Consider the following 22,933-nt stretch of genomic DNA (forward strand, 5'->3'; position numbering starts at 1 on the left):
ACTGTGGAGTGCCGTGCGGGGGTGGACGGGTGCGTGAATGCCCGTGTTTGGTGTGGAGTGCACCTCTAGCTATACCCACTTAGTGCAGCGGCTGCAGCAGCCTCCACAGGCAGAGGCTCTGGGTTGGGTGCTGTTGGGATCAAACAGGTGGTGAGTCAGGAGGCCAGAGTCTGGGCCGAGTGGGGTCTCTCGACCCGGGGCCCTCCCCGCCCCCTGCTGTCTGGGTAAAGGGAGGATCAGGTCCCAGGGACGCGGTCACTTTCACCAGCAGGCCCGTGACCCAGGGCAGCCGGGGACCCGGCTCCCTTCCCGTGTCCCTGGTGCCTGACCTCGGGTTGGGGGGAAGTCAGGCCAGCCCGGCTTGGCCTGTTGGAAGCCGGCCCCTCCTGCTCCTGGCAGCCGTGGCCTGGGGTGCCCCCCTCGGTGGGTGAGCCTGGCCCGCCTGCTCGTCAGAAGTTCACCCGGGCAGCTCTGGCCAGGCGTCACCCGGCGCGTGCCTTCTCTCCTCAGACTCCTGCGGGAGCAGTGGATCCGGGCCAAGTACGAGCGGCAAGAGTTTGCCCACCCCGAGCGTCAGGAGCCCTACTCTGCAGGTGAGGCTGCCCGCACCCGGGCGTCTGCCCCCGCCACCGCCCCCCAGAGCTGGAGCAGGGCCCCAAGGAACCTGGGTGGCCGCTTCAGGGTCTGGGCCCGTGTCCCTCCACCAGCCCTCAACACCAGCTGGCTGATCTGGCCGCAAGGGCCCTACAGCTGCTCACAGCTCCGCCCTGAACCCTGCCTGCGGGTGGCCCTCTGGGCCCCTGGGGGCCGTGCCTTTGGCCCTGCAGGGCGGGCAGGGCTGTCCGCAGGGGCGTGGACGGGCCTGGGGCCCAGGTGGGCCTGGAGAGGGTGGGCCAGGCCCCGGGGGCTCGGTCAGCACAGGGCTTCTGCTGCTGCGGTGGTCGGATGCGGGCGACGGGGGACCAGCCCCCGTGCCGTCTGCCAGCCCGAGGGGCTCTGCGTATGTCCCTCTCCTACCTGTCAGGCAGTTGCAGGACTGGGTTGTGGCCTCGATTCAGCTGCCATCCACTCGAGAGCCGTGAGCTCGTGGGCGCAGGTCCCTGTTCAGCCCCAGGACTCACACTCGTCCTGCCTGAGGCCCCGGGATGCTCACCCCACAGCCTGTCTGCCGTCTCCCAGGAATGAACACCTCAGGGGCTGGAACGTGTGTGTGTGGGCTCAGTTCAGAGGCAGGGTGTCGTCTGCTCCTGCACCAGGGCCTCTGGCTGTGGGGTCCAACCCAGCGGGCGTCAGGCAGACAGGAGGGCGGGCTCGCAGTGGTACAGGCTTCAGGCCCAGCCGGACCCTGGGCCTCAGTCAGCGGTCAGTGCCCTGAGGACGCGGCCCGTTTCCCCTGGTGCCACCTCGGGTGGCAGCAGTCCCAGGAGGCTTCACTGCGGCAGCTCCAGACTTCCTGCCTGGGCTGGAAACGCCCTCGGCTCCCACGTTCCCCGGGTGCCGGGAGGAGCCGCTGGGCACGGTGTGGGCCTTGCGGGGGACAGTTCCCACCAGGCATCAGCTCCTTTGCGGGAGGCCAACCCCCTTTCCTCTGAGCGCTCGGCCCCGGGTAGGGAGGCCCTGCCTTGGCTGCATCTCTGCCCCCAGCTCAGGACAGTGACCCCTGGCCAGGCTTTCTTCTCTTTTCTTCAAAGCCAGCACCTCCCGGAGTGTCAACGCCGCCACCTCGAGCCCTGAGGATCCAAGCCTGTGGTCCCCCAACCCCCTTACTCAGCGGAGCTCTGGGTGCCCTGAGATTCTCAGGGAGTTTTCTGGGTGTGCAGGACCCCATGGGAGCCCTCCGCAAGGGCCCTTGGGGTGAAGCCCCCCTCAAGGTACCGTGGGGAGGTGCCCTGGGGACCCAGAGGTGCCCAGCACTGCTCTGAGTGCAGCCCTGTGTGGCCTGTCTCGTGGTCATGGCGGGGCTGCCCCTTCCCCGCCTGCCTCCCCAGGCCTCCCGGGGAGAGGGTGGGGGCCCGGGGCACCCGGGGCACGGCTCCCCACAGCTGCCCACCTGGCTGGCCGGAGACCCCGAGACTGGAGCCCTGCCCGCGCTGTGCCGCATGGAGGGGGCTAGGCCCCGAGCCCTGAGTCTCCTGCCCCCCCGGCCCCCACCGCACCTCCCCATGCCCCCGTCTCTCCCCAGCCCTCGCCTCCCGCAGTCCAGGGTGGTGGGGCAGCTGGCCCGGCCGGTCGTCATTCTCAAGGCGCAGCCCTCGCGAGGAGCGCCGGGGTTCCCGGGGCCTTTCCCGCACACGGGGGTCTGACACACCCACGGCCACCAGGAAGGGGGCCCACGGCCTGGAGGGAGGGCGCACAGGCTGAGCCGGGCAGCCTGAGCAGGCTGCAGCGGGTGGATGCCGCACATCCCAGGATCCAGGGACCCGAGTGCAAGGGGCGGGGGCATCATCCCGCCCAGAAGCCACCGTGGACTAGGTGCCCGTGAGGACAGAGGAGCAGGGGTCACTTCCCAGGTCAGGGTCGGCGTGCCCGGGGGCGCCGATGTGCCCCCGTCAGGCAGGGACCCCCAGTGTGAGGCCGTGGCCGGGACAGCAGGCGCCTGCCCGGCTCGACGGCTCTGCTGTGGCGGCGGGCGAGGCAGGAGGTACCCCACGCTGCCCTTGGCCAAGGTCCGGGTGTGGGAGGCACTCGCCCGGAGATAATGCGGCAGAGATACGGGGCGCCCGGGCCAGGCCGCGCCTCCCGCCGCCCACAGGCCCCTCGGCCAGCTGACCCCAGGTCCCGGCCGCTCCTGGCTCTGTCCTCAGCCCGTCCCCGCCTGCACCGAGCCTCAAAGGCCGCCATTCACAGGCAACAGGGCCCCTGTTGTCCCGAGGGCCGCCTGTCACAGCATACCCGGCGCTTTCTGCCATGGCCCGACCGGCCCGGCCGCACAGGCCCCAGCCCCTCAGAGCCCAAGGGCCCCAGGGCCTCGTGGGACGTGTATGTTGAGCTTGATGAGAAGCTGCCCACTGCTTGTCCCCTCGGGGGACGGTCAACTGGGGAGCTGGCTCCCATGTGTCGTCCCCGGGGTGGGCAGCACTGGACCCTGGAGCCCCTGCCGTGTCCTGGCCGCTCCACGAAGGGCTTCCTGAGCAGAGGTGGCTGCGGAGCGGGGGGCAGCCCGGGTCCTCCAGCGGCCCCGCGTGGGGCACGCAGCTGGCACTCAGTAGATGCTGAGTGAACCCTGTGGCCTCTGCCCCAGCACTGGCCAGTCTTGGGAGCAGACGGTCATGCCGCACGCAGCCGGGCCTCTGGTGTGGGCTGCGGGTGGGTGCTGCTCGGGGCCCCCGGGCTGGGCCTGCTGGCGGGGGGGTGGCCGGGGGCCCGGCTTGGAGCCCAGGGCGTGCTGGGTGGCGGTGCCCACGGCAGGGACTGGGCTGCCGCGTCCTGCATCACGGGACAGGGGTGTGGAGAGAGCGTGGCTCGGCCACGGGCTTCAACTGTGGCCTAAGAGCCGCCCATCCCCCTGGGGCGTCGGAGGCTGGCGGGTGGCCACCTGGAAACACCGCGGCCAGGCCACACACCCGAAACCAGGCCTCCTGGCGGCTCGCCGTCGGGCCTGGGGGCCCATCCCGTTGGGCCGGCCGCGGCGGGTCAGTGGGCGCGGGGTGACCGGCGGCGGCTCCATCCAGGCCACAGCGGGGCCGCCCCAGCCCAGGCCGGCCGAGGCGCTGCTGCCCCCTGGTGGGCCCGGCCGGCGGCTGCGCGCTCGCTGCCCAGCGGCCTCGGCCAGGACTCCTGCCCGCCTCGCCGCGACCTCAGCAGGTGGGCGGCCGCAGGGCGGTCCCGGAGGCCCGCGTGGGGCCACGAGACCACGGAGTGCGGGCTTGGCCGGCCGTGTCTCGTGCGGACAGGGTGCCGGCAGGGACCATCCTCGCGGAAGAGCTGTGCCTCGGGCACTGCTCTCTGTAGCTGACTCGGTCGGGGAAGCCGGCCAGGGGTCTTCCGGCCTTGCCCTGGCGGGGCGCTCGTTTAGTCAGCACACGTGCCAGGCTTGAGCTGGGGGCGTGGTGGTGGCCTTGTCCTCCAGCACACACACGGGCACTGGTGCTGCGTGCAGGGCACGGGGCTGGGCCTGTCCCAGGCTCCGAGGCGTGGGGCGTGGGCGGAGGCGCCACCTGGCCTGTCGCACTGCAGACTGAGGGGGCCAGTGGCTGCCTTTTTATGGCCGTCTGGAGCGCCGAGAAACGCCCCGTGTCCATGGTGTCTGGGGCGGGCGGCGGGCAGGGAGCTGGAGGCTCCAGGGTCAGCACCTCGCCAGGGTGTCCCGACTGGGACAGCTGCAGCCTGCGCTCACCTCCAGCAGGGGCAGCACCGGGCACGGCCGGCTCAGAGGGCCGAGGGGGCGGGGGGGGGGTCCTGCCCTGTGACACTCACCCGGGGGCCCAGAACAGGCAAAGGGGAAAGAAAGGGCAAGAGGGGTCGGGGCGGACGCGGCCCCTGATGTCCATCTCCCCTGACCGCAGTCTGTACCTTCAAGCCACGTGACAGACCCCAGGCCCGGAGGTCAGGGCCGGCTCCCCGGTTCTCGGCCGAGGCTGTCACGGCGGCGTGTGTCCGAGCTCGCCTCTCGCCCCGCCCCGTCTCTCTGGGCCCGTGGTGCTCTTGAATCCGGGTGTTTGGCCGCTGCCAGCCCCAGGCCTGTAGAGCCCGTGGGCGCCATGTGCCTCCCGCCCACCTAGCGAAAGGAAGGGGGTGGCCCGGGGTCAGAGACGCTCGGGAGCCCCCCGCCCCCACCCCCGGGGGCGGGTCCCCGGGCAGGAGTACGACCACCGGTCCTCCCGTCGGGGCGGTCGGCCAACCGTGCCCTCCCCCCAGGGTACCGAGAAGGCTTTCTCTGGAAGCGCGGCCGGGACAACGGGCAGTTCCTAAGCCGGAAGTTCGTGCTGACGGAGCGTGAGGGGGCCCTGAAGTACTTCAACAGGAGTGACGTGAGTGGGTTCGGGGGCCGGCCCTCCGCGCTCTCCTCGGAAACACACCGCTCCCCCGTGGGGACCCTCCGCCCGCCGCCGGTCACAGCCACTCCGTCTGGTGTGGGTGACGCTGGGGGCACTCCTGGGCCCTCGAGGGACAGGGGTTGCCACCCTGAGGCAGTCAGGGGCCCCTGAGCAGTGTGTGGAGGGGCTGGCCAGCCCTGCCCGAGGGCACCGGGAATCCGCAGCCCCACGGCAGGGAGAGGGGAGAGGTCAGGCTGGCAGGGTGGGGAGCAGGAAGGGGCACCCGGCCTAGCGTGGGGTGGGCCACAGGCCCCCCCCTCGCACCTCCTGGGAAGGCGCAGTTCCCTTGGACGGGGAAGCCGAGGCCCAGCAAGTGTAGGCAACTTGCTCAGAGCCGCACGGCATGCAAGTGTGGGGCCAGCACGCAGAGCTCGCCGTGCCTGCCTGCTGCTGAGGCCCGGCCCTGCTCCCCAGGCCAAGGAGCCCAAGGCCGTCATGAAGATCGAGCATCTGAACGCCACTTTCCAGCCGGCCAAGATCGGCCATCCGCACGGCCTGCAGGTCACCTACCTGAAGGACAACAGCACCCGGAACGTCTTCGTCTACCACGAGGACGGGAAGGTGGGCGCACGGCTAGGCCCTGTGGCGAAGGGGACCGAGGAGCCCCGGGGGGAAGGGGGTGGCAGCTGGCGGCTGCGTCCCCACCCGGCGAGGCTGGGCCTCCGAGCAGACTCTCAGGCCTGGCCTCAGCGTGTCACTCCGGCGTGACCTGCGAGTGCTCGGCCGCGCTGTGGGTTGTACGAGGCGCGCAGTCTTTTGATGCTCTGCTGCTGCTAAGCCGCTCAGTCGTGCCTGACCCTCGGCGACCCCGTGGACGGCAGCCCACCAGGCTCCTCCGTCCTGGCATTTTCCAGGCGAGAGCACTGGAGTGGGGTGCCATCGCCTTCTCCACTTTGAAGCTCAGTGTGTCTAAATAGCCAGGCTTCCCTTCGGCTGTGTGCGCCTTTGGGGTCACAGTCAAGAAGTCTCTGCCAAGTTGCGTCGTGGCCCCGTGTTGTTCTCATAAACTTGACTGTTCGGGGACTCACGTTTCAGCCCTTGATGCCTCTGTGGTTGAGTAAGGGTCCAGCCTCATTCTCTGATGTGTGGACGTTCAGTTTTCCCAGCACCGTTTGTTTAAAGGACTGTCTTCTCCCAACGACCAGTCTTGATACTGTTACAGAAATCACTGAACGCAAGCGTTCGTTCCTGGGTTCCCTGTTCTAGCCCATCCTGGGTTCCGTGCTTTTGGTTTTAGTTTTACTGAACTGGACTTCCCTGGTAGCTCAGACGGTAAAGCGTCTGTCTACAATGCGGGAGACCTGGGTTCGAGCCCTGCGTTGGGAAGATCCCCTGGAGAAGGAAATGGCAATCCACTCCAGTACTGTTGCCTGGAGAATCCCATGGACACAGGAGCCTGGTGGGCTGCAGTCTGTGGGGTCGCAGAGAGTCGGACACGACTGAGCGACTTCAGTCGTAGTTGCCTTACAGGGCCAGTGTCTCTGGACTCTTTCTCACGTTCCCATCCGCTACGGTCTGTCACCAGGGGCGGAATAGAGCTCCCTGAGCTGCAGAGACCTGCCCTCCTTACCGTCCTGCCTCTGCGTGCCCCGCCTCCCAGCTCACCCTTCCCACCCCCTCCTCCTCGGCAACCACGGGTCTGTTCTCTGTGAGGCTGTTTCATGGAAGCTCATTTCTGTCATATTTTAGATTCCACGTGTAAGTGATTTCAGATGGTATTTGTCTTCTCCTGACTTAGTTGCTCTCTGGGCGCATCCACAGAGCTGCAGATGGCATTCGTTTTGCTCTAAAATGGCTGAATCTGTGTGTGTGCACGAACCTTCACCCGCGCACCTGCCCGCGGACACGCAGGCGGCCTGTGTGTCTTCAACCGCATCTGCTCGAGTCAGTTTTCTCTACTGCTCCCAGGAGTGGGACCGCAGGTCACATGGTCGTTCTGGGTTCTCTGAGGAACTTCCGCGCTCGTCCACGCGGCCGCGCCGTCCACCCTCAGGCCAGTGACGGCGGCCCCTCTTGCCCACAGCCCCCCAGCGTCTGTTCTCTGCGGCCGTTCGACGGCGGCCGTTCTTTGCTTGGTGGCTCACGGTGGTTTTGGTCTGCGTTTCTCTGATCGCTGGTGATGTTGAACGTCTTCCCATGTGCCTGCTGGCCGCCTGTGTGTTTTCTTTAGAGAAAAGTCTATTTAAGGCTTCTGCCCGTGTTCTGACTGGGCTGTTTTTGTGTCACTGAGTTATATGAGCTGTTCGTAGATATTTGGGAATTAAAGCCTCATCAGTTGCATTGTCTGGAGATACTTCCCCCCAGTCTGCAGGCTGCCTCTTCATTTTGTTCAGTTTCCTTTCCTCTGGCGTTTGATTAGGGCCCACTGATTATTTATTTCAAGTGCCTTGGGAGACTGACCTAAGAAGTCTGGTGCGGCCGGTGAGAGCAGGCTGTGCGCGGGTCTATAAACAGATGCGCCTCCTTGGGCCAGCGTCCGGCCGTCAAAACAGCCGCGTCTGGGGAAAGGCCCGGCACACGGCGCAGCGGGGCGGAGGGGCAGCGCGGCCGCAGCCCACGGCCCAGGCCTGCTCTGGGGCCGGCCGCGGGCGGCCTGCGGGCCAGGCGGGCGGGGCTGGGCGCGTGGCGGCCCCGCGGCGCGGCCCTCACCCCGCCTCTGCCCCCAGGAGATGGTGGACTGGTTCAACGCGCTGCGCGCCGCCCGCTTCCACTATCTGCAGGTGGCCTTCCCGGGGGCCAGCGACGCCGACGTGAGTGACCCGGGGGGGGGACGTGTGCCCTCGGCCGGGACTCGCGGCTGGGGGGCCGACCGAGGGCCACGCGGTCCCCAGAGACCCCGGCCACCAAGGGGCCTGAGGTCCCTGGAGGCCACGGGGTTTTGTTCTGGGGGGTCTCGGCGTCTCGGTGGAGGGGGAAGGCAGGCAGGGGCGGGGTGGGGCAACGCAAGGGCGGGGCAGGAGGCGGGGCGAGGGGCGCGGCAAGACGGGCGGGGGGCGGGGCGAGGGGCAGGGGGCGGGGCGAGGGGCAGGGGGCGGGGCGCGAGCCGGGGGTGGAGCGAGGGGGCGCGCCAAGAAGGCGGGGGGGGGGGGCGGGGGGGGGGGTGAGTGGGGAGGCCCCCAGGCCCACGACGCGCGGTTCCGCCCCAGCTGGTGCCGAAGCTGTCCAGGAACTACCTTCAGGAGGGCTACATGGAGAAGACGGGGCCCAAGGTGGGTCTGACCCAGCGCCCTGGACGCCTGGGCCTCACAGCGAGGCCCCATCCCCGTCACCCGGGGCTGGGCGGGACAGGGTCGGGGGTAAACAGTGCCGGCAACTGCCTGTGTGTTTTGTGAGCGTGGGCTCCGCTGACCCCCGCTGACCCCCGCTCCTGGGGCTTTGGGTCCGGCCTGGTCAGCTGCGAACCCTGCCTCGCGTCCTCGGCCTCCCCGACACGCCCCTGGGCACCCGGGGTCCCCGCCACAGAGTGGGGCGGGCAGGCACGGGACCCAGCCTCCGGAACCAGATGGGGCCCCTGGGGAGGCGCCGCCTCGGGCCGACCTGCACTCTCACCCCCCCAGCAGACAGAAGGCTTCCGCAAGCGCTGGTTTACCATGGACGACCGCAGACTCATGTACTTCAAGGACCCGCTGGTAAGGCCGGACACGCCCCGGGCCCCTGAGGCATGGCTGTGCCCTCCCGTCACCGCAAGGCAGGCGGGCCCCGGGCGGTCTGCTGGGTGAGCTGGGGGGTGGGGCTGCACACAGCTGAGTGACTCAGGCGGGAGCAGCCGCCCTGTGCAGCACCCCCGGTGCCCCCCCCAGGACGCCTTCGCCCGCGGGGAAGTCTTCATCGGCAGCAGAGAGAGTGGCTACACGGTGCTGGACGGGCTCCCACCGTCCACCCAGGGCCACCACTGGCCACATGGGATCACCATCGTCACGCCGGAGCGCCGGTTCCTGCTGGCTTGCGAGACAGAGTCGGAGCAGCGGGCGTGGATGGAGGCGCTCCGGAAGGTGGTGGACAGGCCCATGCTGCCCCAGGAGTACGCAGGTGAGGTGGGGGGGCTGGGCGAGGGGGAAGCGCGGCGGCCCTGGGCAGCTGTGACCCAGGGGGCCCTGTCCTTCTGCAGTGGAAGCTCACTTCAAGCACAAGCCCTAGCCGAGGAGGTCCCGGAGGCCCGAGGACCCTGGACTGCCCGGACGTGGCTGGAGGAGGCCGCGGCCAACGGGGCCCGAGCTTCAGCCACGAGCACCCGTGTCTCTGGAACCCCTTCGCAGGCTGGCCCAGCCTGACCCCGCCACGCTGCTGCCCACCCCCCATGGGACGCCCATAGCACCCCCACCGACCTCTGCCCGCCAGACCCGCGTTCCTCTGAGGACCAGGCCCCAGCTGCCACTGCCCACCTGAGCGGGAAGCCGCCCCCACCAGGAAGCTGGGCTGTGGGGACAGAGAGCCAGTCTGCATGCCCCCCTCCTAACACGTATTTATTGACGCCTGCCGTGTCGGTTCAGGGGGCCAGAGCGGCAGGCATGGATTCCATCCTCAGTGAGCTGACCCAATGGGCTTGGGGGGTCGGGCCCCCATGGCAGGAGCCCCAGGACCTCGGGCCTCAGGCCTGGCTGCCCCTGGGCGCCTGCCACGCCGACTCGGGACTCCGCGCTGACTGTGACCCCCCCGTCTCTGACCCCTCAGAGGATGGAGCCTGGGCCCAGCTCACGTCTGCAGCCCAGCATGCTGCTGGCCAGTGGTGACCGCCCCAAGCCTCCCCGTGTGCCCGGGGTTGGGGGACAGGGCCATGGTGGAGCAGGACGTGTGTGTGGGGGTCACCCGCCAGGTCATCTGGGTGCTGCCCTGCGTGGCCACGACATGCTCCCAGGAGACCTGGACCAGCTGCTGGGACTGAGAGGAGGGCACCAGGTCTCGGCCTGGCCGGCGCGCCCACAGCCAGGGATGGGGACAGGCGCCCTCCTGTGAGCCCCAGCCCGTTTCCCCTCGCACAGCGCAGACCCGTCAGAAAGCTGGACCCTGGGCAGGGGCTGCAGGGGCCAGCAGGCAGCACAGGCCTCCTCCACCGGGACCACTGCCAGGGCTCGCCAGGCCAGGGGTCACCAAGATGGCTGGGCCAGGTGAGGACCGCTGTGAGGTCACCCGGGGCCAGAGCTCTGTCTCCCCAGACCCCCTGCCCCTGGCAGCTCCTCTAGTCCAGGTCCCAGGGAGCCCAGGTCCTCAACTTCCAGAGCAGGCAGGGGGCCTCCGCCCAGGGTCCCCAGATCTTCCTGACCACGCAGGGCTGCCCAGGACTCAGCCTCGGGCCCTGGGTCGCGGCAGCCCGCTCTGTCAGTGTGGACTCTGCACACCTCTGTGTGTGTGTGTGTGTGTGTGTGCACACCCACGTGCTCTGCCAGAGAGCTCTGGGGAAGAAGAGCTGCACGACCAGCCAGCAGGGAGCATTTCTCGGAAAAAGCAGAGCCCACGTGGTGGTGCGGGAGCCGGAGGCAGGCAGCCTGCACGCAGACATCACAGTACATGCTGCTCGATGAGACCAGGGCTCGGGGCACCCAGCCCCACCGGCCGCTCGGAGGGCCTGGGAGGCCTCACCTGTCCGCAGATTTAGATACAACACTGTTCATACCTGGAACCACAACACTCTCCCAACACTGGCCACTTGGTGCCACCCACCAAGGACACACTCCAGACAGAGCTGAACACTGGTCCCAGCGCCCGAGGGCCTCACGGGGCGTCCAGGCCGCTGCTCCCCGCCCACACCCGGCCCCAGGAGCTCCCTCAGAAAGGACCACTGCTGCTGAGCCCAGTATAAAGGATTTATTTAAACTCAACAATGAACACAAACCTTCCTTTAAATTCCATTTTTACAGTAAATAAAATTGTGTACTGCGTTCCTTCCCATGCATGATCACCGGGTATTAATCTACAACTCTTATTATAATTGTGAAAAAATAAAGTGTTTCCCCTTTTGTAACCGTCCCGGGCATCTGGTGCAGCGTCGGTGAGGCACAGGCCTGCTCGTCCCGGGCTGCTCACCTGTGTAAACCCAAGCCGTCAGGTCACGGCCTCCATCACCAGCCGGTGGTAACGCCGCCCCACGAAGCTGGGGGTCCCGCACTCTCCTGATGAGAGCTGTTCTGATGGCCAGGCGCTGGCTGCCCAGCTGTCTCTGGGACACGGTGGCCAGGCCCCCCGCCCCGCCGAGCCCTCCCCAAGCAAACCAGACACGAGGGCCGGGAGGAGGCGCCGCAGGGCCTGCGCTTTATTGGGGTCATCAAGGTACACGGCCTGGCCCGGGCCCCCGCGTGCCCCGGCCCCGCCGTGGCCCAGCCGAGTCTGCGGCTCCGCGGGCGTCAGTCGAGCTCGATGGGGCTGCTGTCGTCCTGGCTGTCCTCACCCTCTTGCTCCGAGGAGCCCATGAGGCTGCTCAGGAGGTTCCCTGGAAGGAGTGTGGCACCGTCAGCCCCAGTCCGGCCCCGCCCCACGCCCTCCTCCCACCCCGGGGGGCCTGCATGGCCACCAGCACGGGCCTGGGGCACCGAGGGGACCGAGCAGCGGGTTCACTCGCTCGCAGGTTACCTCTCCAGTGCCGCAGGAATAAAGGAGACGTGATGGTTCTAAAGCAACTGTGGCTGCCTGTGGGCCTTGTTGGGCCAGACACTTTACCTAATTTTTATCCAAAGAACCACTCCTCCGTCGATACAAGAGCAAAGTTTATAAAGTGCCCAAACCCAACCCACACAAGGGAGCAAGGAAGAAAGGGCGCGTGGTGCCCCCAGGGTGAGCCCGCCCCAGGGTGGCACTCTGGGACCCGGGACTGGTTCTGCGGGAAAAGCAGGGCTACTGACGAGGCCCGAGGCGCGTGAGGGCTGGACGCGGTGAGAGCCCAGAAAAGGGGAGCGGCCCCCACCCCGCCGCTGACATGCCACAAGTCTGGCTTGTACCTAAGCGGAAACAGCTGCTCAAATGATCTGGGAGACCTTTCCCTGCGGCAGCGCCGATCGACAACGCTCACCCCAGCCTCCCTGCAGATCCCCGTGGGGCAGGCTGGGACTTGTTCTCCCGGGCCTGCGGCCCTGAGGCCCACGGCAGCTCCACAGCAAAGGACAGGGGCTGTGGGTTCATGGAGAAGGGGCTGTCTGCCTGTCTGCGAAGCTTCCCCCAAGGAAGCTGAGAAGACCGGCTGCCTGGCCTGCATGTCCGCCGGGGACAGTGGCGGGCCCGACACACGTGGACTCTGTAAGGCGCTTTATCTGCTCAAAAGGAAACCTAGAGCGCTAGCGATGCCAAAACCCACGTCTGAGTGCAGGACTCGGCTGGCCCCTGCCCTGCGGGAGGGCAGGGCAGCCAGGACTCGGGAGACAGAGACAGCACAGACGGTGGGGCAGGGAGAGGCCTGGCCCGGAGAGGCAGCGTCTGGGCCCGCACCCGCCAGCGCCCAAAACACACCCTCCCAACACGCTCTAGGGTCAGGGGACGGATCTGGAGTCAGGCTCCAGCAAAGAAAATCCCAGAACCTCATAGCTTCCCAGGTGAAACTGCTGAGCTAGGACCACCCGCCCCTCAAGTGCCAGAGCCAGAACAGACACTGCAGGGAAAGAAAGCTACAAACCAACATCCCTCATGAACATGGATGCAAACGCCTCAGCAGGACACTCGCTGGCCCAGCGCGGCAGCTGGGGAAAGGCTCGGCACCACGGCCAGGCGGGATCTGCTCCTGGAGTGGAAGGAGGCTCCGCATGCGGAAGCCAGTCAGTGTGACACAGCCCGACAGGTGAAGGAAAAACCAACGGTCATCAATGGGTAGACAAAGTCGAGACTTTCATAAACACGCTCAGAAAGGAAACCATCTCACGCCATGATGTGACAAAAGCCAGGCGTGGACCCACAGCAAACGCCACAGCAGTGACAGGCTCGGAGCTCCTGCCGCGAAACCAAAGGGTCGCTGCCCCACTCCTGCTCAACACGGCCCCGGTGGCCCTCGACACGGGCACTGCGCGGCCCACTCACACGCGGGCTTGTTTCCTGTGCTCACACTGCAGCTGGCTGAGCCCACGAACAGCTGGCCAACTCTTAAGTCACACACCAGCTTTCGGCTGCTCAGGGAATCAGCACCCCAACCTCTCCACGTGTTCAAGGGTCAACTGAACTTGAGGTTCTAGCCAGAGCAATTAGGCAAGAAAATAAAAGGAATTACAAATTGAAAAAAAGTAAAATTATCTGTCTGCAAGTGGTATGATTTTACATGTAAAAATTTCCAAAGAGTATAAACAGAAACAATTCTATTGACAATAGCATCAAGAAGAATAAACAGTTAACTAGCTGAACCAAGAAAGTGAAAGATTTCACAACGAAAAGTATAAAGCATTTCTGAAAGATACATAAGTGAAGACAGATCCCATATTCCTAGACAAAAAGACTTAATATTGTTAAAATGTCAATACTGCCTAAAGCTGTCAACAGACTGAATGAAATCTCAAATCCTCGAAACATTTTTTGCGGAAATAAAAAACCCATCCTAAATTTCACATGGACTCTCAAGGGACTCAAATAGCAAAACAATCTTGAACAAAACTAAAGTCTCGCACTTTTTCACCTAAAAACTTACTATAAAGCCATAGTCATCAGGGCTGGGCTTCCCAGGCGGCGCGAGTGGTAAAGAAGCCGCCTGCCATTCGATCCCTGGGTCCGGAAGGTCCCCTGGGGAAGGAACGGCCGCCCGCTCCAGTGTGCCTGCCCGGAGCATCCCGTGGAGAGGGGCCCGGCGGGCAAGGCACAGCCTGCCGGGGCGCGGAGAGACGGGCCGGGGCGGCCGAGCATAAAGACACGCCTCAGCCAGCGGGAGCGCGCGCCCGGAAAGGAGCCCTCGAATCTGCGGCAGAAGACCCTGGACGAGCGGGATATGCCCACTCGACGGGGCAAGCGCAGCCCTGCCAACACGTGGCGCTGGGAGGACCGGGAGCCCACACCGGGGAGCCGAGCCGGACGGTCGCGTGAGCAAACCGCCGCGCAAGAGCGCCCCTCAGATGGACCAAGGGCCCGCACGGAGGCCTCACCCAGCCACACTCTTAGACCACAGGGCAAGAGCTTCGTGACGCTGAACTTGGAAATGGCACCAAAGGCACCAGCAACGAAGGGAAGCAGAAGACAGAGTGGAAATTTAACCTTCGTGTCAAAAGACGCTCCAGGGTCGCGCGACGGGCGGCAGAAGCCAGCGCGGCGTCGTAAAGCGCCACCCGCCAGCGCGGCGCCGTAAAGAGCCACCCTCCAGCGCGACGCCGTAAAGCGCCAACCGCCAGCGCGACGCCGTAAAGAGCCAGCCTCCAGCGCAGCGCCGTAAAGCGCCAGCCTCCAGCGCGACGCCGTAAAGCGCCACCCTCCAACCGAGAACCTGAAAATGACTCCAGGGAGTAAAAGAGCCGAGGGAGGGGAGGCAAGAACAGGCGGACATAGGTTTTCAGGGCAGCACCAGAGTAACGGCGTGTCCACGTTACCGGGCGCTTGTCCGAACTCACAGACAGACACCAGAGTGACGCTGGCGTACTCAGCCCCGGGGGGTGAGGCCGGCAGAGCCGGTGCGTCCTGACAGGTGGCCCCGCTGGAGGCGGGGGGCACCCCTGTGAAACCTCCCTGCCGCCCTCTTAGTCTTGCTTGGACGCAAAACTGCTTTTAAAAAAAGCCAACCCACGGAATGAGAGAAGATAGTTGCAACTCATGTGTCTGGTAAGGAGTTAAACGACATGAACAGACTTTCACAAACGGCCGACAAGCAGACGGAAGAAAGGTGCTCGGTCCCTGAGCGAACACGCGGCAGCCCCGGCAGCGCGGGCCCGGCGCCCACGCGCCCGGACGCCGCCGCCGGCAGACAGCAGCAAGCGCTGGCTCCGGACCCTCAGCCCCGCCGGCGGCCGCGCAGAGCGGAGCAGCCGCCGTGGGCGGAGGGCGTGTGCTCAGCAATCGCCCAGGCCCAGCTACTCTGCTTCTGGGTGTCCCAGAAGCACCGAAAGCAAGACCTCACGGAGACGACTGGCACAGCCGCACTCACAGTGGGCCAAGGGGGAGAACCCACGCGCCTGCTGACGACGGGCAGGTAAACAAGACGCGGTCCACGCGCGTGACGGGACACACGCCACCTCAGAGAGGAAGGGAGTCCCGGCACCGGCCGCAGCCGGCACCGGACAGGCACTGACTCCACCAGGTGAGGCCCCGGGCGGCGCCAGGCTCACAGGGGCCGGGAGGAGGGCTGGGGCTCGGCCAGGACCGGCGCCCACTGCAGCCTCACGGCCCCGCGGCGCGGCTCGGGTGGGCAGCGGCACCTGACGTGCGTGTCACCACAAAGCCCAGCCGGCTCTGACTGCGGCCAACAGACAGGAGCCCCGGGGAGGGCGTTCACCGGGGGCAACAGGCCCGACCGCTCTGCTCGGGAGGCGGAGGGCTGGGGCCCCAGGGGGGCGGGGAGATGGGCCAGCAACCCCCCACGGCCAGCGTCGGGCGCGCTCCAGGCCCCGGACGCACCCTGTGCTCTGAGCCGCACCCACGGACCCCCACCCGTGAGCCCCCTCACCTAGCAAGCCTCCGTAGGATGACGTCTGCTTGGGCGGCACACCGAAGAAGAGCTGTCCTATCCTGTCGAGGTACTGTGGGGGGCGGGCACTGAGCCAGGGCCGGGCCGGAAGCGTCTCCCCCCACTCCCAGCTTCTCCCCCTTCTCCCCACCGCCCCCTCCAGCTTCTCCCCATTCCCTCTTCTCCCCACCCCCCACGCCCTCGCAGCTTCTCCCCACACACCGCTGCCCCCTTCGCCCCAGCCCCTCCCCAGCCTCACCTCGTTGTACATGGGGTCCCGCCGCAGGGATGGCTGGTACTGCTCACACAGCACCGTGAACACCGTGAGCTTCCCCCTGGAACAGGAGCCAGCACACTGATGCCACGCGGGACCACAGGCATGGGGAGAGAAGCCACACGCCTCCACGCACACTCTCACACGTCTATACACACATGCCTCTGCACACCTCCAGTGCCTTCACACAAGCACACACCTCTACGCACACACTCACCCATCTACGGCCAGCAGCAGAAACCAGATGAAGTTGAGCAGGGGCTGCACAAAAGGAGGCCCGCTCTCAATGGACGGGTGTTTCTGTGTGTACGTCGTGAACACCACAGAGGCGCTGCTTTTGTTTTTTAAACAGAGAAACCTGGAAATAAGAAACATGCCAGTCAGTGGGTGCACGCAACCGCAGGAGGAGGAGATGGGGGCCGACCCTGCTCCGCCCACCTAAGGTGCCTGCCAGGCCCAGAGCAGGGCGCTGGGGCTGACAGCGTGGGGAATGACTCCAGAGGGCGCCCGGCCAAGGTCAGCAGAGGGGTACAGCGGCTCCCTGAGCCCGAGCACCTGCCTGCCCTGCCGGCGAGCCCACGGGCTGGATGCCGCCCAGCACTGGTCTCCTCCCTGTGGAGGACGTGTCTGCGGCCAGATTTCAGCGCAGCGTGGGCCCACGACACAGCCAGATGGCCAGGGAAGGGCAGAGGCCGGGGGGCACATCAGCACCACCCGCAAAGCTGGGGTCAGGGCGCTCCAGACGGTGAACAGGTTTTGTTCTCGGAGTCGCAGACTCAGCGACAAGTGGTGCTGGTGGGGCTCCGGAGCTCCCTGTTCCCCAGCTCACGTGACATGGCCCGGCCCGAGGCCTGGCCGCCAGATCTAAGGCCTCTCTGGGAAGGTTAGTCTCATTCACAACAGCGGTGTTATCTGTGGCGGGGAGAGGCCGGGCCCCAGTGACCTCACGTGAGCTCCCCACCATGAGGGCCTGACACGGTGCTCACGCCTCCAGCGACTCTGCTGTGCCACAATGTTCTTAAAACAAATTGGCCAAGAAACTCAAAAGAGAAGACTCAGCTGGGGCAAGAGAGCAGGGACACAGAGCTGCGGGGAAGCTGCAGATGGCCCCCATCACTGTGTCTGGACCAAGAAACGTCGGGGAGACAGGCCGCCTTTGAACAAGACCCGTGTCATACGGACACTTCACATCCCAGCATGGCGCTGAAAATTCAGTGAATACCTGTGTCCCACCAAAAGAGTAACTCCCTCCCAACCGGACATGATGGATAAATAGGAAAACAAAATTGACGGCAATAAAAAAGTAACTTAAGGCATAAAAAGTACTTCTGTCAACAGAAGCGTCCAAGTGGACCTGAGAAAGGGCAGGTCTGGAGCCCCCGGAGGTCAGCGGCAACATCATTCTTGGGGACGTGAGGTGTGTGTGGGATGCCGAGTGACTTCAGACCTGTGCTTGCGTGAGGTTCGGCCAGAGGCTGGCCCGGGGCCCCGGGAGACTGACCACACGCGTGTGGGGGGCCGCAGGCGGGTACCTACTGGAGGACGGCCTGGGCCACGAACATGTCCGCCTCGCTGCGGAAGCCGCGGGCCGTGGAATACTCCACCAGCATGTTGGCGCAGCCCTCGCCGTCGCTCGAGTGCAGAAAGTGGTACCGCGACTCGCCGTAGTTCTGTTCTGCGGGCAGAGCGCGGGGGGGTGGTGGTGTGAGCCTGCCGTGAGCACAGGGACCTGTGGCGTCCGCGCATTCCACCTGCGCAGTGGACCCAGCAGAGGCCAGACTGCCCCCACCGTGGGGACAGCTGGGAGCAAGCCAGGAAGGCAGAACCCGAGGACCCCAGGAGCGGAGCCCGTGGAGTGGAGCCCAGGGGCCCTCTGCTCACGTCTGCCATCCTGACGAGGACCCAGGACCAGATGCCGGCTCTTTGGGGACCAACCGTCCTCTGCTGCTCGGCTCTTCTGAGCCCCTGACTCTATACTGGCTACTGCCCTCTGGGTGGGTAACCCCAGCCCCGACCTACCCAGTTTCAGTAGAGGACTGGAGCTGTGAAGGGGCTCCCCGATACACAGGGCCTCAATCCCCCCAACCCACCTTCCAGCCAACATCTCCCACCCAGAGCCACTCAGCTCCTACCCCAGTACCCCAGCCGCTCAGTCCTACACTGGGATGCCTGGAGCTACTGTCCACCGTCACAGCTGGGGGTGCCAACGGCACCCAACCCCAACCCCAGACCACCCAGCAGCTACAGAGCTGGCAGGACGCCCAGGATCGGTGGCACAGAGGCTGAGAGCCAGCTACAGGGCAGGGACCCTAGGTCCTGCTCACCCGCCACACTGGGTCCCTCTCCAGAGGAGGCTCCACGGCTTTGGGTTAAGCCTTCTCCACCTTCCAGCCGTTCCCCAGCCCAGCCAGCCCCAGGTCATGGCCAGCTCCTGGCCGCCTCCAGCACAGAGCTAGTTCTGGGGTCTCCTCTCCCTCCAACCCCAAGAGCTTTCACAGCCTCCAGGTGAGAGGAGAAACCTGGCCAGTCTCCAGTGCCCTCCAGCCCTGGGCAGGCAGTTGCACAAGGCCTCAGGGGGCGCACAGGACGTCGGCCCCGCTGCACACCCCCCCAGGGGCTGCCCACTGCAGGGGGGACCTGCCAACACCCCTCAGCAGAGCCTCCCATGTGTGCAGGGCCCCACCAACCTCGCCCACTGTCTGTGCTTGAGACCTTAAAGCGCTCAGATCTTCAACTTCAAATCTTTAAGACATGCGTACCAGGGATACACAGCTCCCAACCTCAGCAAGGCCTCTGCGCAGGCGCCGGCCGCACAAACCCGGCTCCGCAGACTCGGGTAGGCTGGGCATGCAGGCGGAAGGCAGCGCAGAGCGGCCTTTGGGCCCAGCCAGCCCGTGGACAGAGCCCGGCCCGCGCGTCCAGAGCAAAGCGGCTTCTAGCCGAAGCCTTCCGAACTGCCACAGGCCGGGGCGGACAAGGCCGCCCATCAGTGCGGTGAGACAGCCCCTGCCCGTGGCCGCCATGCGTCCACCCGGCTCGAGGACTGCCGCAGCGCTGACGGGTCGGCGACGCCCCGCCCGCGGTTGCCCGTTTAGAAGAGAGCGGTGGGTGTGGACGGGCCGGCGGGGGCGGTGGATGCCACCCGAACACACCTACCTTTCCACAGGGTGAGGGCCAGCAGCTGGTGGAGCCGGGGGTGACCCAGCTTCCCTGACCCACCGCTGGACCACTTGAGGGCTCGGGACACGAACGCCACTCGCTCGGGGGAGTTGGGGTCCATCAGGCTGAACAGCTTGGCCAGACTCTCTGCAAACGACAGCACAGAGGCCTGACCCGGAGGCCCGCGCGCCGCTTCGGCTCTGCACTGGGGCAGGCACAGTGGTGGGGCCCTGGAGCCCCCGACCGCTCGCCGGCCCCCTCCACCAGGCGCCTCCCCAGCGGGGCCCGCGAGCGGGAAACGGGCTGCAGACAGCCACAACCCCCGCAGGGTCTGCGCAGGCCTCAGTATACGAGCACGCGAACGCGTGTGCGCAGATGTGAGTGCATGCGTGCGTGCGTGCGTGCGTGGTGGGGCTCGGGCCACCTCACCCAGCAGCTCGTCGGCCACCTCGACCTCCGCCTTCTCCAGCGACTCCAGGACGAGCATGGACAGGTCAGCGGCGCTGTTTTGCTGTAAAACGTTAGAGAGGCCGGTCAGTGGGAAGAGAAGCTCCTGCCAGTTCCAGTTTTCAGAAGGCGGGGAGGCTGCCCGGTGGGTCTGGCTGCCAGTTAAAAACCAGTGGCCGACCGCACCTAGGACAGCTCTGAGCACTGAGGCGGGACACGGGCACGGGAGGGCCGCCCTGCAGCCCTCTCCCTGGACGCTCCACGCTGACGGCTCACCTGTCCGTGGCTGAAGAACAGCAGGGCTCCAGAGCACATGAGCTCGCGCGCCTCGGCGTGCTTGCTCTGGGCCATGTACCTGCGGGAGAGAGGGCGGGCCATCAGGTCCCACCACACAGGCCCGCTAAGCTCAGCCACCCCCGACCCCCGTCTGGTGACCGCGTGTGGGCACCCTCTCCCACAGCAGCACCTCCCTGGGGCAGGGCAGGGGTCTCAGCAGAGGGACCAGGGAGGGGCTGGGGGCCACTTCCAGCTTTAGGCACGGGTCTGACCGCGGCAAAAGGCAGGGGAACCTGGCCAGGACCACGCATCGGGGCCTGCGAGGCCGTCCCCTCCCGAGTGCTTTCCACCGGGAAGGCATCTCGCTGGGGACAGGAGTTGGGAAAAGCTGGCTTCCCAACTGCAGACGGACAGGAACCTGATGGGCAGTGAGGCGCACACAGAATAGAAAGGGTGCTTCCTCCACAACAAGCCAGACAGAGATCCAGGGTGGCAGGGTTGGGCCTGAGCTGAGCACAGGACACCAGGCCCACTGGCCACATGTTCCTCTCAGGGACACACAGGCCCGAAACCCGCCTAGCCGGTCAGACTTGCGTCCCAGCCCAGATAAGCCGAGTCGGAGCTGTGAGAGGTGCGCGGCCAGCAGGCGCGCCCGAGAGGCCACACGGGAGCCCTGCTGCCCTCCGGCTCAGGCCGGGACCAGCCACGGACAAGGGCTTGTATGCGCCCGGCTTGGGAGCAGCAGCCTCAGCCTCAGTGCACAGGGTGGGACCGGGAGGAGACACCCACAGCCTGAGAAGCACCCAGGGCACCCGCGGGCGTGGGCCGGGCTTCTGGAAAAGCGAGCCCTTGCACGGCCGTGGCACAGATGCTCACAGCGGGCTCTGCTTCAGGGACAAGACAGGCTCCGGATCCTCCCGCGAAGCACAGCTAGAGACAAGCACCTAAAAAGCCAGGGAGGGACCGGAGGCCCGAGAGGCAGACAGGCCGCGTCCCTGGGGCAGCAGCCCGGTTCCCAGTGACCACAGCCACACAGTCCTGGCAGCCCTGCCCGCGGGAGAACCGCCAGCGGCTGGAAACCCCCCAGCAGCGACAGGTGCCCCGAAGCCTGACGTGCTTTCTGGACGCCGCAGAGGGACGTGTCTGAGCCCCTCCTGTCCCGGCAGAGAGAAGGGTGGAGAGCGGCACCTGGGACGGAGCTCAGCCGTCCTCGTCCTCGGAACCAGCAGCTCCTGCCCTCCTCGCACAGCACACACCCTGTAAATCCAACCCAGTTCCTCTCCTCCTCCTCAAGCTGCTGGGGGACACAGTGTAAGCGAATTAAAATAGTACAGATAGGTGAATTGGATTATCCAACAGGCGAATGGACAAGATGTGGGCCACCCATGCAACGGAATGCCACTCGACAACAATTAACTAGCGACACACGTAAGAGTTAGCCTTCACGTGGTCGTGCTAAGGAAACTTGAGCAGTCAGATAAAAAGAGGACATACTATATAATGCTACTTACGTGAAACCCCAGAAAATGCAAACCCCTGTGTTATAACAGAAATCAGGGGACGCCCGGGGCAAGGGGGGTAAAATTCACTATAAAGGCAGGAGAGAAAGCTTTGGGGCATGAGGGGTACTTTCAGTCCTTTGGTGATAATTTCTTGCGTGAATACCTATGTCAAAACCCATCAAATTGTACATTTATGTAAATGCTTAAAAGCACTTATAAAAACACATTACAAGAGTGAGGCTGACTTCTTCGGAAGCTGCCAGCCACGCAGAGCTCTAAGCCAGGACTGTAACTGCAGGTCTGAGCACGGATGGCACCCTGCAGGCCGACTCAGCTGGGCCCTCTGGACGCCCACTAACGCCACCCTGCTTGGGTCCACAGCTGACTGTTCACTTCTCAGGAGTCCTGAACACGTGTAGGAGCCCCTCAAAGACCAAAGAGGAAGCCAAGACCTGGAGAAGAGGTTCAGCAAGTTGTCCTGGGTTACAGGTCACTGAGCAGAGGAGAAATGTGAATACAAGTCAAGGCAGGGCTGGTGGTCACCACAAAGCACACTTTGGGCACAGGGAGGCCTCTTCAAAGCTAATCAACAATCACGCTCCTGGTACAGCGGTGACTGCCGAACTGGCTCACAACAAGGAACGCTGTGTTTATTTTTGGGACGATCCAGTTTTGCTGATTAATCACTGGGGCAAATATTTATATACAAATCCCTGAGAACAGCAAGCACCGGGCAAATCTCAAGTGCTACAGAGCTCCCATCCTACAGATCTGATTGGCTGGGCTCCGGGCAGAAGGCTCCGCGTTACAGACTTTAAACCTGCTTACACCTTTGGCTCGTCCCCTGAAGGACAATTAACTCCCTCCTACCTGGTTCTCTGGGCCACCGAGCCCAAGCACGACCTGAGGCAGGCTCACTCGCACCGCGTCCCAACCCACCGACAACCAAACGGAAAGCACTGCCAGAGTTCCCAAGACACTGATTCAACTTGCCGTTAAAAGAAAATCTTATATCCAGGCCTAAATGGTGTAAGACCGACCTGACTGCCCATAAACATCACAGCAAAGTATTTGCCGTCCTGGGACAGTTTGGGAAAAAAAAAAAAACAAACATCCGGCAGAACAGATTAAATCCTCTAAAATTATCTTTAAATGCTAACAAATGGTCCAAATGTTTTCTGGCAAGAAACCTAAAGGCTGATTGCATTTATGTAATATACAGAAATGCCTGACGCACGTAGAAACAACCAAGAAATCACAGCAGCAGCTGTAGTGACAGCAGAAACGGTGTGACACGCTGCAGTCCAGAACAGAACCGAGCTAGGCGGGGCCCGGGCAGCTCCTGAGGCCACACCAAAAGCGACATCGTATTTAATCCAGTACGTCCAAGCGGCGCTTCCCAGTGCAGTCAGTAGTTCCTGAAGAGTAACCTGACATCTTCTCTGCGCTCACAGCCCATCCTGTGAGGTGAGGGACTCACATTCCAGAAGCTCAGCTGCCGCACGTGGCCAGCGAGCTGCACACGACAACAGAAACACCGGCTTTATGGAAACAGCCGGGTCGGTAACGAGGTGAGCAAGGGCGACACAGCCAGGGAAGTATGTTTACAGCCTCGCGGCCGGGCCCGGAGGGAGAAGAACCGTGGGGCGCGGAGCGAGGCTTTCCGACTCAACGGCGCTCGGGGCGGGGG

At 64.9% G+C, this 22,933-nt stretch overlaps 2 protein-coding genes across 8 annotated transcripts in view; one reads left to right on the forward strand and one right to left on the reverse strand.

Moving 5' to 3' along the window:
• Window positions 1-10,995, forward strand: part of ADAP1 (ArfGAP with dual PH domains 1) — a 33,394-nt gene extending 22,399 nt beyond the window's left edge. The window contains exons 4-11 of one of the 2 annotated variants that reach the window (XM_040230801.1): window positions 511-593; window positions 4,858-4,970; window positions 5,451-5,597; window positions 7,703-7,786; window positions 8,183-8,245; window positions 8,597-8,665; window positions 8,837-9,065; window positions 9,145-10,995. In XM_040230801.1, coding sequence (XP_040086735.1) covers window positions 511-593; window positions 4,858-4,970; window positions 5,451-5,597; window positions 7,703-7,786; window positions 8,183-8,245; window positions 8,597-8,665; window positions 8,837-9,065; window positions 9,145-9,173 — 817 coding nt within the window. In that variant the 3' untranslated portion in view covers window positions 9,174-10,995. Of the gene's footprint in view, window positions 1-510; window positions 594-4,857; window positions 4,971-5,450; window positions 5,598-7,702; window positions 7,787-8,182; window positions 8,246-8,593; window positions 8,666-8,836; window positions 9,066-9,144 lie in introns of both variants that reach the window. The other variant, XM_040230792.1, reaches the window with a different exon arrangement.
• Window positions 10,824-22,933, reverse strand: GET4 (guided entry of tail-anchored proteins factor 4). Of its 6 annotated transcripts, none has more exons than XM_040230818.1 (9): window positions 22,724-22,933; window positions 19,742-19,820; window positions 19,448-19,529; window positions 19,016-19,165; window positions 17,396-17,534; window positions 16,077-16,217; window positions 15,845-15,920; window positions 15,586-15,658; window positions 10,824-11,460 (listed from the first exon to the last, which is right to left on the reverse strand). In XM_040230818.1, coding segments are annotated over exons 1-9 (828 nt in total). In that variant the 5' UTR covers window positions 22,726-22,933; the 3' UTR covers window positions 10,824-11,374. The 6 variants fall into 6 exon arrangements, with proteins under 6 accessions (XP_040086752.1, XP_040086745.1, XP_040086760.1 ...); XM_040230811.1 differs by having other exon boundaries at window positions 22,674-22,927; XM_040230826.1 differs by having other exon boundaries at window positions 22,679-22,880.

Source organism: Oryx dammah, unplaced genomic scaffold, assembly GCF_014754425.2.
Source record: "Oryx dammah isolate SB20612 unplaced genomic scaffold, SCBI_Odam_1.1 HiC_scaffold_2, whole genome shotgun sequence".
Taxonomy (NCBI): Eukaryota; Metazoa; Chordata; class Mammalia; order Artiodactyla; family Bovidae; genus Oryx; species Oryx dammah.

What these genes read in the sequence shown, in the direction of transcription:
- GET4 (XM_040230811.1), bottom strand. Translation starts at nt 22,702, where the DNA reads ATGGGCTGTGAGCGCAGAGAAGATGTCAG. An exon ending in GGTGGCCGACGAGCTGCTGG is followed by an intron (nt 19,166 to 19,447) that starts GTGAGGTGGCCC and finishes TGTCGTTTGCAG; the next exon opens with AGAGTCTGGCCAAGCTGTTC. An exon ending in GGGACCCCATGTACAACGAG is followed by an intron (nt 15,659 to 15,844) that starts GTGAGGCTGGGG and finishes CGCCCCCCACAG; the next exon opens with TACCTCGACAGGATAGGACA.